The 17,177-nt window shown below is 38.4% G+C and overlaps 1 protein-coding gene across 1 annotated transcript; it reads left to right on the plus strand.

Moving 5' to 3' along the window:
• The first annotated feature begins 817 nt into the window (after window positions 1–817).
• On the plus strand, window positions 818–16,258 carry LOC145775580 (rab5 GDP/GTP exchange factor-like). Its single transcript, XM_082586887.1, has 10 exons — window positions 818–963; window positions 4,488–4,732; window positions 5,149–5,294; window positions 5,883–6,052; window positions 6,300–6,515; window positions 9,813–9,915; window positions 10,140–10,237; window positions 11,800–11,964; window positions 12,349–12,551; window positions 13,138–16,258. Exons 1-10 carry the CDS (start codon window positions 847–849, stop codon window positions 13,463–13,465), a joined length of 1,791 nt encoding a protein of 596 aa, XP_082443013.1. The 5' UTR covers window positions 818–846; the 3' UTR covers window positions 13,466–16,258.
• Window positions 16,259–17,177: the final 919 nt, after the last annotated feature.

Below are 17,177 nucleotides of genomic sequence, written 5' to 3' on the forward strand. Positions count from 1 at the left end.
CCCACACCATTGGACAATCTCCCCATTCTTGCTGGCATCCAACCTGCTGAGCTTCGTCGCGAAGAAGCCACTCTGTCCCTCGGTCGACGGGCACTGGAGCCTAACCATCTTCTCCACCACAAGATCTCTGCCTTCCCAAACGGGCACCCCCGCCGACTGAAATCAAGACACCCATTCGTGCCAGCCGCTCAGCTTCTGATCAACGAAGCTGATGAACAAGACATCTCTGCGGCTGCTTGGGCGGACCATAAATGGAATTCTGAATGGAGGTCAAGCACCACCAGACTCCATTCATTCATCCCCGACGCCAACACACGCCCCATCGGCCTGACACTACAGAGACAGGCATGGGTGCGCCTCAACCGTCTTCATACGGGCGTCGGCCTTTTCCGCTCAACCATGCACCAATGGGGAATGGCTTCTTCCTCCTCCTGTGAATGTGGTGCCGAGGAACAGACCGCAGACCACATCATCAATGACTGTACCATCTTCAAGCCACCTAACGGAGTGGAAGGTCTGCGCGTCATGGATGATGAAACTAAAGACTGGCTGCTCTCTAGCAGCCTTCCAGTGTAGTCCGGGAACATCGTGAATCTGGGGTGGTAAAAGGATAGACCCTCGGCCCCAGAAGCTCAGACGACGACTATATACTCTTTATAACCTTTGTTATTGTTTGTGCAAACCGCCAAAGATTGTGATCTCTGGTTCAGAAAGCCATGGTAAAATCTATATCAATTATTCTGGCAACAGGTAATAAGTTATTGACGTAAATCCTTTCAAATTGTATATATATTATGTGTGCAGAAAATAAATTATAAGTAGGATAACTTACACAAATCTCTGAATATGTCATTCATAAAATCAAATCCCCAAGCTGTCAATCAGAGACGTGGGATACACGTGAATGCATCAGATTTACTGTGTAAATCTGGTTGTGAGTTTTATGGAAATCCTGAATGGCAAGTGAGTATTTTTATATGTTCTACTATTTTATAACAGATCATTATATATTTTACTGTACCAAACTACAAGTAACATTTTTTTTTAATAAGCAAATACAATAATAACACTTTAAATTGTAGCATTGTTTAAACTCTACATAGATTATTTTGTGCTTCAAAAATCTGGTAGCAACACATCATAACTTGGGAAATTTGACACTTTGTTTGACAATTTTTATGTTTCAAATGAAAAAAACAAATGAATAAAATACTTTTTGAATTCACACAACAAAAAAGTGGAATGCTAGAATAAATTTTTATTAGGGATGGTGTAAAACTACAAATCATCATCTCCCCATCACATGACTGTCATGAGTTTTGCTATCTAGCACCACCACATGAGGGCTAGTAGACTGTATTGCAGATAGTAATCACAAGTTTTGTTAAAAATTATAAATGCCCTACCTAATCTTATTGATGACAGTATTTTGGGACTTGCTGTCAGTCACTAGAGAAAACTTACAGAGGAAAAACTGCTGTACTGTTTTTGAAAAAGAAGCTAAAGGATGCAGTCAGACAAAAGTAAACTGTTAAGAAAAACCGGAATGGCCCGTTTCGGTGAGTCCGATTCGGTGAGTCCGATCCCTTAACGGGGGATTTTTTCAATTTTTTTTTTAAATTATTGGGTACCGTAGCCTAATTATCATTGCCGTTTTAGGGTTAGGGGTTAGGAGTTATGGTTAGGGGTTAGAAGTTAGGAACTCACCGAATCAGACTCACCGAATCGCACTCACCGAATAGTAGCAGACCCAAGAAAAACCTTAGTGTAAAGTTTCAAAAATGATTGAAAAAAGAAAACAATAAAAAGCTTATGACCACTTTGCAGCAAATCAGCTGTAACATCATTTACTTTTTTAATTACATTTGACAATATACTTACAAACTGCTTGCAACATTGGATTTCTGGGTTGATTATTTTAAAATGACGTTTTTTTTCCACTGAAAGTATTAAAATTTTCAGAAAAGTTGTGTTTCAGTCTTGATGTATACCAGATTTTAAAATTATATCTTTTATAATTTTTGAAAAATTAAACTGTATATATCATTTTACCCCACTTGATGAACTTGTCAAAATGATCACATTGACCAAGAATGGTAAAATTTGATCACAATTATACCAAAGCTTTTGATAATCTGTTATGGTGCTTTAAACTTGTTTAAAAAACTTGCTGTTTTCTTCTGCTTATCAATATGGAATAATTTTGTTGTAAGAACAATTACCGTAGCCCTGGGTTTTTTTTTCGGTCATTTATCGGTCATTGACCGATTTTTTAGCAAAATGTCCGAAAAAAATATAGTCAATTCGGTCAAAATGTCCGAAAAAATATATAGTCACATCGGTCAAAATGGCAGAAAAAATATGTACCCACGCACATCGATTTCAGTGACTGCAAAGAAGCTTCTTGCGCCACTCTACGATTTTTTGTCAATCGGAAATACAAGGCGTAGACTTAGCGTTTGAACGTTGATCCAATGTCTTATTGTATGTGATAACGTAAATACAGAAGTAACATTTCCCAAACGTAACTGACGTGGTGCCTTCAAGTGTGACGCAATGTTGCGTTGCCTTGGAAAGGTCAAACCGCTTGGTAGAGATTGATCGGTCTGTTCTGTCAATCGGGACATTTTCTCAGCATGTTGCATATATTATCAATTTTTGAGGTGGTGGTCAACCCTTTCGAAATGTTATTGACCAGACCTCGATAAACAACGAAGTATACCTTTGTACGTTGATCCAATGTCTCATTGCTTGTGATAAACGCAAACATGAAAATAACACACTCAAAGACTTCAACTTTCTAGAAATGCCACTGTGTTTTCAAATCTTTTCTTCGAGTCGTGGAAAAAATTGACCGTCAGTCGGGAAATTATCGCAGCATATTGCATAATGTTGTTAACTTTGGAGCTGGTGATAACCTCTGTGAAATGTTTGACTCCACATCGATAGATAGTGATTTTGTGTGATGGTTTTTGCAACGTCGTACTCCATTGAGTAGACGCAGAAAGCCCTACAAAATTATAACTGTTTATAACTTTTTAATGAGCAGGTGGGAAATCATTTCAATTTAACTGGAATTTTTTCGTTTTTGGTAAGTATTGAATAGCTTCAGGCGCGTATCCTCAATGGAAGCAAGGGAAGCCTCAAACCCTGTCAAAATTGAAAAAAGAGAAGATGATCTTTTTCAGTAAAACGATTTCGTAATTTCTTAACCTGAATACGAATTAAAACAGCTTCCAACTCAGGCCTCGACACTGAAGCCGGCCATCGCGAACATGGCCGCGATTAACCTACAAAAACCGACATTTGTCCGCTAGGTCTCGCACTTCCGTCGGCCGCATTTGTCCGCCATGAAGTTCCGAGAAAATTTTACGCAAGCGGTTTTGTGAATAAAATACTTTGCCACTTATAATCACAAAGGATTAGAAAGCAGTCAAAGCACCTTATAAATCACAATACACACTGTCTAGTGTCTATGCTTGAATTGTTAACATTATTGATTGCGAACCAGGTGACAATTGGCGGAAAGTTTTAACAATAGCTACGAAGCGTGGCATAGATTGGCCAAGTTTGGCAGCTATTGCTAATGCTTTGCTGACTTTTAATGCAGAGAACGCAACCGTACAACGTGGATTCAGTTTGCTTTCTCGGTTGCGAACTCCAACAAGAAATCGCTTGCGTTGTTCAACTGCAGATACCAGTAAACTTATGTGTTTGAGGTTAAATGCTGCATCATACAAAACATTCAATTATGACGTGGCATACGCGCACTGGCACAGTAACGCGAAGCCAGTACGCTACAACGTGAGCGGTGAAATTGTTGAGGAGTTAATTCACTTTGTAATTGCGAGCCATTAGAGCGTAACGTGTTTTTATTTGGTCATTCTTACTTGTTTTTATTCCTTTCCGTTGTACTGTATTTTTGTTTTGCGTTATTTTGAACGTGTGTTAGTGTGCAATAAAAGATGTCTGCGGCCGGGTGTTGCAAGGTTGAGTTTTGCTGATGAACATTGAAGAAACGTTTGTCTGTTCTAACTTTTCTCAGATAAAACACGACAACGTTTCTCAGCGAAACTTAATGTTGTTGCTAGTCAGGAAGTGCAATTTTTTTTTGTATCAGTTACTTGAAAGGAAGTATATTCATCAGAAAAAATGACCGAAATAAATAAAAAATGACCGAATTTTTTCAAGTCATTTCGGACAAATGACCGAAAAGTCTCAGCGAAAAAAAAACCCAGCCGTAGCTTACAGTAAACAGTTTTTTTCAAAATGTTAAGTGAAACAAAATGATTTGTACCAAACATAAGTTATATATATATAAGTTGATCAGGTGTTATGAGAAGTGCAAAGTAGTGTGTGACGAATTTTGATAGATTGATAGAAATAATTTTTTCACAAACAAACAAATTATTCTTTTTCAACATATAGACTGCTTTGCAAAGTTTTTAATGATTAGATGTTATTTTCAACATGTCATTTACTTCCAGGGCTATTGTTCTAAATGTTGGAGAGATGTATATCAACAAAAAGCCCAGCAAAACCAAATCAAACGTGACCTAGAATTTGCAAAAAAATTACAAGAAGAAGAAAATCAAGCAAGCGCTTTGTACGCTAAACATTCCACTCCGCCATCTACAAATTCCACTGCGCCATCTACAAATTCCACTGCTGTGTCACAACATACACCTGAAAAATTATCTTCTGATGATACAATAACGCCAGTGTTGGACAGGTATTTAGTAGAAACATACTTTCATATAAATTGAATTAAACTAAGTCTGATCTGTGTTTTATAAATTAAGTATTTGTAAAATTGTATGACTCAGTAGTCAGTATACCTCTGTACTGTAGATATGCTATATGTTGTTTCCATGTATTTTTTTGTATGTAAGAACTGGAGTATATACTATAGTACAATTAGCATTAGCAACAAAGGTGGTCGTTTGGAAAGGCTTAATGTCTTTTTCCAGATATATACAATAATACAATTCACGTAACATTTTCCTTGAAATAAAACAGCTGGAGTTTGACATTGGTTTACCAGTGAACTTTTACATCATGGTGAAATAAAGTTTGTTCAAGCAGCTCTATTGTACTTAAATTTGTTTTATTCTTATTGTTTCATGTGCATCAATTTGTTTGTGCCAGATCTTTTACAAAGTTTGAAGAAAAAAAAGTGCAGTCTAAAGTTTTTAGAGGCAGGGCTTTTAAAAACTTCTTTTCTGCTGTCTCTGAATCAAATGCATCTCACTCCACGAAGTCACCATCTTTGAAGAACTCACCTTCACATATTAGTATGTACCGTATCAATATTATCTGACTTGGGTTTGCATGGTGCATATTCTATACATCAAAACCCATATAAAATATGTGCATTCCGTCGTGTGGTAAAATGCGGAGTTTAATGAATTTTTTGTTTTATTAACATTTAGCATTCAGTTAAACTTGTAGCAACAACCCAAAAAAGATCTATTTATTTCAAATTTATTATAACTATCTATTATAATGTAATTTTCATGTGAATGCTAGACCTGCAGAAGTGGCTGTTAAAAAGTCTTCATATTACATGTGACTTTGAACATCCTTGTCAAAACATTGTGACAATATTCTAGAATTGTTCAAAGTGCTTTTAGAAATCGATCACGGGATTCAATATTCGTGATGTTGTATTATTATTATGAGTTGGTCGCCTTTTAAGCTAACAATGGTCACCCGATAGCCTTCCAATTGTGAAACGTTGAATCCAACACGGCCCCAATGATTCAGTTGGCTAATTAGTCAAAAAAAATTCCACGTGGTTCTTGTGTGGCACAACATTTTCATAACTTCAACTTCTTCCCTGCAATTGACTTTTTGCAAGAATCTTTTTCCGTTTGCTTCAGAACACAGTTTTCGGCATCCTGATTGGCCAGAGAACTTCCGGCAGCAAAGTTACGAAAGCAAGAAGGCTTCAGAGGATTTCATGGATTTTATCAAAGCGTTTCAAGAACCAGCTGCGAAAGATGTTTGGAAACAATGCAGAGATTTTGTGGACAACCTTACCGCGAGTTCTGTGAGTGTTAAAAATTTTAACACGCTTTATTGTCTGTTAAAGATCGCATCTACATAGACTACATGGTCAAAAGGGGCCATAACAAATAGCTAATAATAGTGATTTTAATTTCCACTGAAGATATGCAAAACCTAATGTTTTCTCCCAGATTTAAAATCATTGCAACGTGATGTCTTGTGTTGTTCTTTAATCCTTGCTATCTGCCGTCCAACATGGCCGTTTCTCAAACCAGCTCTGCACTTTTTAGAGGGAACCGATTGAGAAGCAATCTGAAAGAGTGCAAAAGTTTTACCAAACGATGAGCGACCGTATGATGCACCATGCTGCGTTTAAATCCGTCGATACTGATGAAGAACACGAGAGAATAATGAACAACATTGAAAAGTTTGTTATGACCCGCCTTTACCGAAGCGTGTTTTGTAACGACCACACTGACGATGAAGTCCAAGACCTCAAGGTTCAGGTAAGTCTACTATTCCGTTGCATCGCTGAACACTTGTTGAACGGAGGCGGTGTAAGTTTGCTACCTCTTCTTTTTTTAACAATAAATCAATCAATTATGACTTTGATTCATTGCCTGCAGACGTTAAACCAATGCAAAAAAAAGGCTGGTGTGCTCTCTGGGTTGACACATGGAGGCTAGCAAATCAGTCATTATATTTACATAATTTCAACGTTTGCAAGCATTGAATCAGTTTTAAAAGAGACTGTTTGTTTCTTTGGGTTATTGGTTGTTGCGTTATTACAATCAATGTTTTCTGCATGTGTTGCGATCGTGGTCGATCAAGCTGTTGTCAACATGAAATATCAGTTGCCGATGTCGTAATAAATTTAATAAATGTGTTCCCTTTTAAAAAAAAGTAGAGACGCAAGCTGCGAATGTTAATTGCGGATGACGCAGGGACCACTTTGCTGTAAGGAAATGTATTGTGTGCATAGGTGTACGAGCCGGGGGTGCAGGAGGTGCAATCGCACCCCCAACCTGTCGAGAATTTGGGAAAGATTTCATATTTGGGCAAGATTTTATACCTAATTCTACACCGTGGAAAAGGATTTCCTGAAACTGGAATATTAACTTTTTTACCAACTCACTCGCAACAGCAAAATTAAAACTACGGTATTGTACAATGTGCAAAATTCTTAATTTTAAATTCATTAGATAAAACTATATGTCCCACTTTGCAAAAGCTGCAAAAATTCTAGCAACAGTTCCTGCAACTTCATGTTCAGCTGAGAGGTCTTTTTTCCGGATTACGGCGACTGAAGAGTGAAGACATATCTGAGATCAACAATGGGCCAAACACGACTGTCAAACTTAGCTTTGTTGCACTTGGAAAGACCAACAACAAATAAAGTGAATGTCAATCGCATTGTAGATATATTTGGACAACGAAGCGGGCGAAACAAATACTTCTTTTAAATTTGTGTAAGCTATACCGCCAGTCTACCACTGTATTTAATCTATTATAATCAATCCTGGGCATGACGTTAAAACTGCAACCGGTGGGAAAGGCTCCAGTGGGCAAACTCTGGAGTTATGGGAAATATGGAGTTAACCCTTAGTTTTCCATTACTCCCAGGTCTGCTCTGGCCCGTAGCAGTAGTACCTATCAGGGCCCCAGCTATGGGTCAAATAACACCACTCCGGCTTGTCACCTTATTCAAACCTGGATGTGTGGCAGACTGTGCGGAAGAAGCCCATCACTGGATATAGCTCAACGGACAGAAAGGCACCATCCAGTATCACAGTTGCAGGACGTGCCCAAGAACATGACGTGACACGAAGACGTTATGGTTATCCTGCTGCATCTCATGCTTCACCCAATCGCCTCGACCAAGTCTTGCCATTGGACCCTGAAACCTGAGACGAAGGAGTGAGGTTGGAGTCCTGCGCAGCCCTCCCCCACTTAAAACAAAATCATGCGCAAATCATGTTTGGCCATCTTCGGAAACGAAGGGCGAACATTACGAATCGATACTTTTTAATTTAGTTTTGCAGTTTTAGAGCCATGTACAACTGCATTCTATTGGTTCGTTAGTGTAGTATCAATTACTCCCTTCAATCGTCTTTTGATAAATTTGTTATTTTGCAAATACCAGTGGCTTTGTGGAAGTCGTGTCAGTTGATGCCTTATGCTGTTTTTTTTTGTTTTTTTTCTTGAAGGCTATATTATTGCTTTTTCTTACATGTGTACAGTACTTTTGTTTAGGCACAGTTGATTATATTTGGATATTTGGGCAAGAATTCTTTCGCACCCCCAAAAAACATGCTTCCCGTACACCTATGATTGTGTGATAAAGAAATGTATGTTTGCGTCGCTTTTGAAACCTTGAGGTATTCTACCAACTGTATTTTTTCAAATTTGTATTGATCAGGTTTATTATGTGGGAATATTGTTACCATACATACAAATCTTTCATGATTGGCGCTATAGAGAAAGATTCAGTGCCATTTTTGAAGTTTTTAAGATTATGCCCAGTTGTCCACTCCTGGAATCAAACTAAGGCTTGTCGGAAATAAACCCTAAAAAATTTGAATAAAGTCTTTGCTTCAACTATTCAGTCCGCCACTGAGCTGGAAACCAAACAAAAGCGGTTTTGCATGAAGCTGAATTGCGAAACTGTCTCTGTATGCGACACTGTTTCAAATAAAGGAAATGAGCCAATAGCTACACAGCACCTAGCCGTGTACACAAAGACAAGCTGTTTGATGAGCCACATCACGTGCTCATGTATTGCAGACTATTATTGCCACGGTTCAATTAGCCCGAAGTAGTTTTGTCAGCTAATTGGCGATTCATTGTGCAACATTTTTACGAGATGTTTTGCTTTGTCTTTAGCATCGACTTTACAGCTAGTAAAATAGTAATACCCTTTTCCATCGTTAGACATTGAAATGACGTAAAAAAGAGCAACTGTTGCTTGTTGGTTCCCTCTAGTACACAATGCATTAGGTATTTGCAAAATTCCATTGACATAATTTAAAACCATTGAGCCTTGCAACTTTGCATGGCATTTCTGTGTTTGTGCTATTTGTGTAGACACATTTCCTGGTATTAAAACAATCAAACAGTTTCCCCTAAACTTACACAAATTAACGTTGTTTGGACGTACGGAAAGAATCTTGACTCGCATTCTCCAACTGGTTTGAGTTCCAGCTGACAATACACATTTCTTTTCCTTCAAATCCATGCAAACACGATGAAATTGGTAGTTAGTTGAACTCTAGAAATTGGCCAATCACTTTCGGTTTTGTGTTCAACCACGGCAAATATTTTACAGTTCAGTGTGCGAAGCAATACATTTTAATCTCCCGCTTGCAGTTTTGCATTGCTGGAACGCATAGCTACATTGCAGTGATGCAATTTAGCTGAGTTTGCAACACTCTCGATTCATAAAGACTGTTTTACTTCCATTGACAGGACACTCCGTGATGAGCTTGTTCTATAGGTAAATTTGGTCATTTTTGCATTGAATCGACGTCTGCGGGTGTAGAATCAATAAAAATGCCCGAGTTTGCTCACTGGGATATAATTTTTATTTATTGCAACTGTACTGATAGCGCCAGGAACATATTTACTTTTTTCATGGTAACGTCAAAGTGCGGTGAACCATTTTCAACCATTTCAACGCTTTGCTCGCTAAGTCTTGTGATAGGCGGGTCAGCGTTTGCTTTGCAAGCACATTCCACGCAAGAATAACTTTGCGAGTCACCTGATCAGTGTATAATTATAACCATTTACCATTGTAAACTATTCAGACAAGAATACGGAACTTCCACTGGATAACAGCAACCATGCTGGATGCTAACATAGACCAGTCAAAACCTTTTGTCACAGAAAACACTGATAAAGCAATAACAGGTTTGCACATTTATATATTTGTTTAACTGCATTTTTTTTAGTGCACACCGTTTCGACCTTCTTGTTTATAATTATGTAATGTATCAATAGTTTTGTGGCATTGCTGATTAATAAGATGCATTTATTCCTTAAATTTTTTTCTGGTTTTTTTTTTGCACTGTTGCAACTTCTGCTTGTTTTCTGCGAACAAAAACTTTAAAACAAAATCTATCTCATTTTTTCAGCAATTATTGAAATGGATTCAAAACGAGCCCCACAAGACAAGCTATCGTGTATCACTCGATGCAGCAAAAGTATATTCGAAGCCATAAGACATTCAAAGGTATGACGTTTCTCTTCTTTCTTGGCTGACTTAGTGAGTGGTTCTACATGATACACAACATTAGTTAGAAAAGTATCCACAATTTTTATAACGTACTTAGTAATGTCAGCGAAACGTTGCTCAACATAGCAGTTCCGAAGGTTTTCAGCGAAACTTAGTCTTGCAAATTTTGGAAATGAAACCCCGAATTTGGTCTACTTTAGAATGCTTTTAACATTGCATGTCATGTAGGAGCAAAGCAAAGGCTTTGGCTTTTGCAAAGGAATGTGTAGTCTATAAGCACTTTTTACATCAATTTAATTATTTAGTTCTGCATGTCGTATGGACCAGTATAGACCAGGGCTGCTTAAACTATGGCTCCCGACCCCAAACAGGGTCTCAAATCGTAATTTTAAGGCATAACTAAATAAATTAAAATCGGTATACAATTGGTAGTTCACACTATAAACTACCCATCAAGGGTTTGTTTAAAAAATTATTTTCTGAAATAGAGTCGCACAATAAAAAAGTTTGAAAACCCCTGGTATAGAGTAGACTACCAGCTACAGTTGTGTACCCAATGCGCACATTATTTTGGAACAATACTATAATAAGCTTTGCATCTGAACATTCCATAGACATGCTTGGTGACTTTATTCTAGTGCGTAAAACTGCTTCCCGGTATGACGAGCTGGAGCTACTGGACAAGAATTTCTCATGACTGGATTTTCATGTGCCAAACAGCTAGCTAGCAACATTCATTGTATGTCTTGTGACAGAAATACCACAATGTGGATGTTTTCGGAAACCAAACTATATTCCTTTGTATTCGTGCTCACACTTAATTCAAATACAAATTTAAAATCGCATAACGTGACCAGGCGGCTGCTTGAAACCGATTGTCATGGTAAACCGAACAGCATGTCGCACTGTGTGTGTTTTGCTGCAAAATTTTGTTATTTGTGATGACTCTATTGGACTGAGTCTGAGTGTAGTGTTGATGCAGACTTATTGACACCCGAAACTCATTGACCAAGCAAGGACCTGCGTTTCCGGCTGGGTTTTTTTTTTCGGTCATTTATCAGTCATTGACCGATTTTTTTTAGCAAAATGTCCGAAAAAAAACAACGTTTCTTAGCGAAACTTAATGTTGTAGCTAGTCAGGAAGTGCAAATTTTGGTTTGTATTAGCTACTTGAAAGGAAATATTTTCATCAGAAAAAATGACCGAATTTTTTCAAGTCATTTCGGACAAATGACCGAAAAGTCTCAGCTAAAAAAAAAGCAGGTTTCCGGATTGATCATCTATGCATTCATTTGCTCTTGTTAAGTAGGTCCAGTCTTGTAAATCAACTGTAGTTGGACCTTGTAATACTGAGGTTTTATCCGTTGTAGCGATCGACGATTCAAAATTTTCGCAGCACAAAACTTGGTCGGTTTCTGCGTGTATACTTTATATTTTATAACATCACTCGGGCAAAACAACACGTGCGCTATGCTACGTTTTAAACTACTCTTCTCATACTGTGTGTTTCTTTCTTTGGCTACATTACCAAATCTTAAAATTTGCTGCGGTATTGTCAGGACGATGGATCTCCAGCCAGTGCCGATGACTATCTCCCCGCCCTCATATACATCGTACTACAAGCAAACCCACCCTTGCTTAAATCGAATCAAAGATACATCACCAGGTTCTCGAACCCGTCCAGGATCATGTCCGGCGAAGATGCCTACCACTTCACCAACCTGGTAAGCCCCTGAGCTCAGGCAAGGTTTACAGAACCTTTGTTTCGCCCAGCATGTACTCAGCCAACAAATCAGTCTTTATAACATCAGCAGAAGTTGATTCAATGTAAAAATTTACTGATTTGTTCGATGGGAATCTATTACTAAAGGCTTTTGTGGGGAATGTGTAACGTGCTTTGCCCATTTGCCAATTCGAGGTGTTGATCCGATGCAAGTAAACGTTCAAATACGTGAAATAGATTTCAAAGACTTTCTTCCAAGACCACGATAGGTAAATGGACGGTCTTGAAAAGGTGGCCTGTTTTTTGTGTGATAACTTCAAAACAAATAATATTTTCATTTATGATAAAAAAAGTTTTTGAGTGAATTTTCCCTTTATCTTTTCAGTGCTGCGCTATCTCGTTTATTGAGAACGAAACGAATGGCTTGAATGCGTCGAGTTTGTCAATTACACAAGAGGAGTTCGATGCCTACATAAGAGGAGAAATGCCTGTTTCCACCAAGCAACCAGAACCTGATGAAAACAGAATGTGCCCTGGCTTAAAGTTAATGTATAAGAACCTAAACGACTTGGCCTCGCTTCACGCCAGGTATGCAACTTCCTATCTTGAACTAACCCCACAAGTGATCATGTAGTCAGCTCAGTGTTTTAATTGTCATATCCAGGCTTAAGCGAAATGGTTAGTCGTTAAGTGTCTTGCCAAAGACACAGCCACATGCTCTTGAGCGGTGTCGAACTGGTACCTTTTTCAGTGTTGCACCAAGGCTATCGCCGACATGGCGGAGTGGTGAGAACGTTTATCTAAGAATTACAGTACGATGCTTTCTCAAAGCACATAGTTGTGTCTTGGTGAGGTACTTGACAGGCTTGATCGTGACTCGAAGATTGATTTTTTTCTTTCCTCTCTACTTCAATCGAAATCTGGATGCAAAAAAGCTAACTTAAATGTTTTGTGGTCGTCGTTTTGTGAGCACAATATTGTACCCTGAATTTTATGCATGTGTTTTCTTGCATGAGGCCTTCTGGTTGAAAATGTGTATCTTACTTACACAAATAACAGTGTGTACGTGTCTTAGCATTAAAAAGTCTTACAACTTTCCCATTTATTGATATAAAATGACATTCAAATGAAGATAAATTATAAAATTAGTAAAACCTTCCCTTTTTTTTGTCAGAACTGATAAGCTTTTACAAGAGGCCATCGACATGAGGCAAGGAATTGAAGATCATTCGAAGCGTTTTAAAGCAGAAGTAGAGAAACATTCGTCCCGGAACAACGTAGACTACGCACTTGGCAGCGATGGCTTCCTCACTGGCGATTCTTCTACGTCATCATCTCCCAGCCGGGACTTTTACGGAACAGAAGATTTACCCGCCGATGTCCCTGAAGCGGCCAGGCCTACCGTACACAGAAGGCGAAGTCCATCAGCCTTAGATATGGATATCAACGACAGAGACCAACTGCCACCACCTTTGTTACCTACAGTTATGCCACCGCATTAATTCTGAATTTAAAACTTTTGTTTCTTGCGTTGGTTTACTGTTGCTAGACTATGGTGTTTTGGTTGTTTACCCCTTTTCGAGATCAGAATTGTTTCTACAGTTATTAATATCTTCAAATTGATTTTTTTGCGCGGGAAAATAAATGCTTTATCGTGCTATTTCTTTAGATATTATTTATCCATTAACTTAAGTCATCATTGTTTATATCTACTTAGCATCCGATTCGACTAATACTTATTGTTGGATAGCGATGTATTCACGCTGAAGCATTGGTCTAAGCGTTCCTAATGCCTTCTAACTCTTTTCTTACCTATTTCGAACATGTTCTGTTTTTTGTTGTCATGAATCAAAGAAACTAAAGGATATTGACACGGTGTATGTATGTGGTAACTATAACTCTAGCTTTTTCAGCTGATGTTCACACATTTTGATGCTTTATCACACACGTTCACACATGTCATCGTAGTTTAAATTGCTGAAACTATTTAAAACCCTCGAGTCCCAGAGAAAAAACGGGTCCTTCTTTACGTTGCTTCAACGTGTAGGCTACTGTGTAAACTTAGAATCAATGTAAACAGCTCCCATTTCTAGCCGGGGTAGCTCAACTGGAAACCTTAATGCAATCACATTGGCGCTCATCTATTCAGCAAGTGACCTTCTTTTTCACATTACTTCAACTTCGCCATCGTTTGAAATGATGAAGAAAGACATGCTCTGACAATGCTAGGTGTAAAACGGTAACGTTTGTTGCTGGCTTACAAAGATTGAAATGTTTAGTTGATCTTACTAAAAACTCGGTTGAAGATAAGATGCAAACTATATTTGAACTGCATATCACTTGTTTTAATATCTTACAAACTAGCTTGTTTAAATGTGACTCAAAATACCAATGTTTCCTCGCTTGCATTTTGATACATTTTCTCTAATTGGTGTCGCTTCGGAACGTTTCTAATTGCAGCGTAATGTTCAGTCTCAAAACCTCACGAAATTCATATGGTTGTTCTTGCACACTTAACCTTGAATACAAGGTTAACCTTATTTCCTGCGGTCGCAAGCTCCTTCTACTGATCATGACAAGTTTCTGGTACAACTTAATAGGAATCCCATGTTAATAGATTTGATTAAGTTTTACTAGTCTTTCAAGCTTCGGTAAAACTGCACTTTAATTCTCATAACATTTTTTCGTGCTATTTTAGATGACTATATATTATATTGCAAGAATTATTGGTTAAAAAAAGAAGTGCTCTTTTTTTATCAAAACGACACCTTTCCATAGCAGAAAATTTGTCGAAACATTTTTACAAAAAAAAATTCAAACACTGCCTTTGTTAAACATGAAGCCTATGATTGTGTTTGCCAAACATACAATTTTTAAAAAATCTTTTTCTGAATAGAAACTTCACCTCCATACGATTTTGACATAGAAAACTCTGTTCCAACGGCGGTGGGATGGCGCAGCGGACGAGGCTTGGCTTTCCAATGCTGTGAACCTGGTTCGATACATAGGTGAAGCTGGTTGTTAAAAAACACTGCTCACCTCTACCCAGGATGTAATAAATTGGATTGGTGTAATTGCTGAAAGAAACTGGTCAGTGGTCATCCTACTCTCGTTAGTGCCGAAGGCTTAGTAGCTTACAATTAGAACCTTATCTTCTTCACCAAGGCTCGGTAACTGAGCATGGGATCCACCTACCTCCTCCCCAAATCGCTGATCGTCTCACGTTTTTTTCTAAAAAGGGGGTGTATTAAGTTTTATCATTGTTTTGACGTAGCCCACTCTTACAAGAGCCTCATATGATTAAACAGTCTTTAGCTGTAGACTACCACAACGTGTTAAATATTACCAGGCTCTTAAAGAAATCTCTTTCATAAAGCTAGTTGTTCTGTTTACATTTTGTGGTAGTTACCAGTACATGGATAAATGACATTTTTATATTGCTATTTTCTTGTGGTAACTTCGATATTTCCGTTTTGGTGTAAAAATTGCGTAGTAGGCTACGCTGGTTCGTTTCCATGTTATTTGTTTTGATGTTGACGTCAAACAAATAATACATGCAGCAGCATATCGCCACACACTAAAGTAGCCTACTTCAACAAGTCATAATTTGCTACCCGTGCTTGATGTTTCTCAGACTTTGCTGATAAAAAAGTTACTTACCGTAGCCTACTGTCTGTCATCTTACTTGAAAAAATTTTTGACGAAGTTAGGTTGCTAGTTTAGGCTTTGAAGCAGTCGCAAATGATTAGGCTACGATAGCCAAGGTTTCCTGACCTTGGTTTGTTCGTCGGCTACTTCTTCATTTTTTTTTGTCCTGTGGAAATTGAGCCTTGTGTGACCTTCTCTTACTTACTGTACTGTCTCGTAAATATTAATTAAACACCACCAAAATAATGTTATAATAACCCATTGTTTACTTTGCAAAAACCCAGACAGTAAATCAGTACTTTTTTACATTTATTTAACGTCTGTAGATTTACTACCAAACTAAAGATTGCTGAAAAAAACGACTTATTTGCTGTTTGGGGAGCTACCTTTAAATCAGATGTCTGTGTTAGACGGCTTGAAGGTTAATTAATTGGCCACATAAGTGTAAGTGAGCAATCTCAATTAAAAATTTAATCTGTTAAAAATTTGTGCGCACAGTTTCAGTATGCTTAGCATTTTTTAGTCCGTAGGCTTTTTTGATTGTGCATTTTTACTGTCAAAAATCATAAAAAATGCAGAGTGAGATTGGACTAATTGGTTTTGTTATTTTAAAAATTGCCAATGAGTTAGTTTAAAATAAAAAGTTATTTAAAAATTGCCAGTGTGGGCGGAAGGCTGAGGTGAAAGAGCAGTTTAGCGTGACTTCAGACGACCCAAGCGTAGCCTATTTTTAATCTGCAGATCGCTGCAGCAGATGGGACATTTTAACCGCTAGACACCGAAACAATGGTGTTCAAAAATGACCCTCATACGCAGAAATAAAGGTTCCATCATCAGAGTCTCTTCTCCCTGGAGCAAACTCCCGCCAGGCAAAGTGGAAAACTTTGAATCAACTCTAAACCGGTGTTGGCGTACTAAATCTGCAATGGTAAGATGGGACTACAACACGTAGTTGTTGGATTTATCTGTGGCACCAAGCCTCAAACAACGGACCATCTTTTAGTGTGCAGAGTATGTGTCGATCTGTAGTGTAGGCCAGTGGTAGCCGACGCGTGCTGGTACGCAAGCACTTGACTGGCAGAACGCGATTACTTCAAAAATATTTAATCGAGTTTTGTTTTAATGATGTGTTTCACCATGCCGAATGTGTTTCACCATGCGCAGGTAGTTTTTCTTGGCATAATTTCTTAAGCTGTTCGTCGTCGTCGTTCGTATGAAGCAGAAAGTTTGTGGTCAGCCGAATGGAAGGACTTGGAGCCAACTTTTCGTCAAGTCATCTAGTGTACGGAGGCCTGTTATTCCATTGGGAGGGGAATAGATGGGACACCCAAAGATGATGCGGTTAGCTGTTTGCTCCGTCGCACCGCACTGACAAGCAGCAGAGTCCCTTATGCCCCAGCGTGTCAAGCAAGCATTGAAGCGGCCAACTCCCGTTCTTATTCGGTTCAGTGTCACCCACTCCCTTCTCTGAAGCTCTCAGAACCAAGTGGGAGTGAAGAGGCAGGAGAGACATCGAATAGAACGAGGCGAGACTTTATTTTTGGCACAGTGCTCAATTCCTCGGAC

This window comes from Aplidium turbinatum, chromosome 8 (genome assembly GCF_918807975.1).
Source record: "Aplidium turbinatum chromosome 8, kaAplTurb1.1, whole genome shotgun sequence".
Taxonomy (NCBI): Eukaryota; Metazoa; Chordata; class Ascidiacea; order Aplousobranchia; family Polyclinidae; genus Aplidium; species Aplidium turbinatum.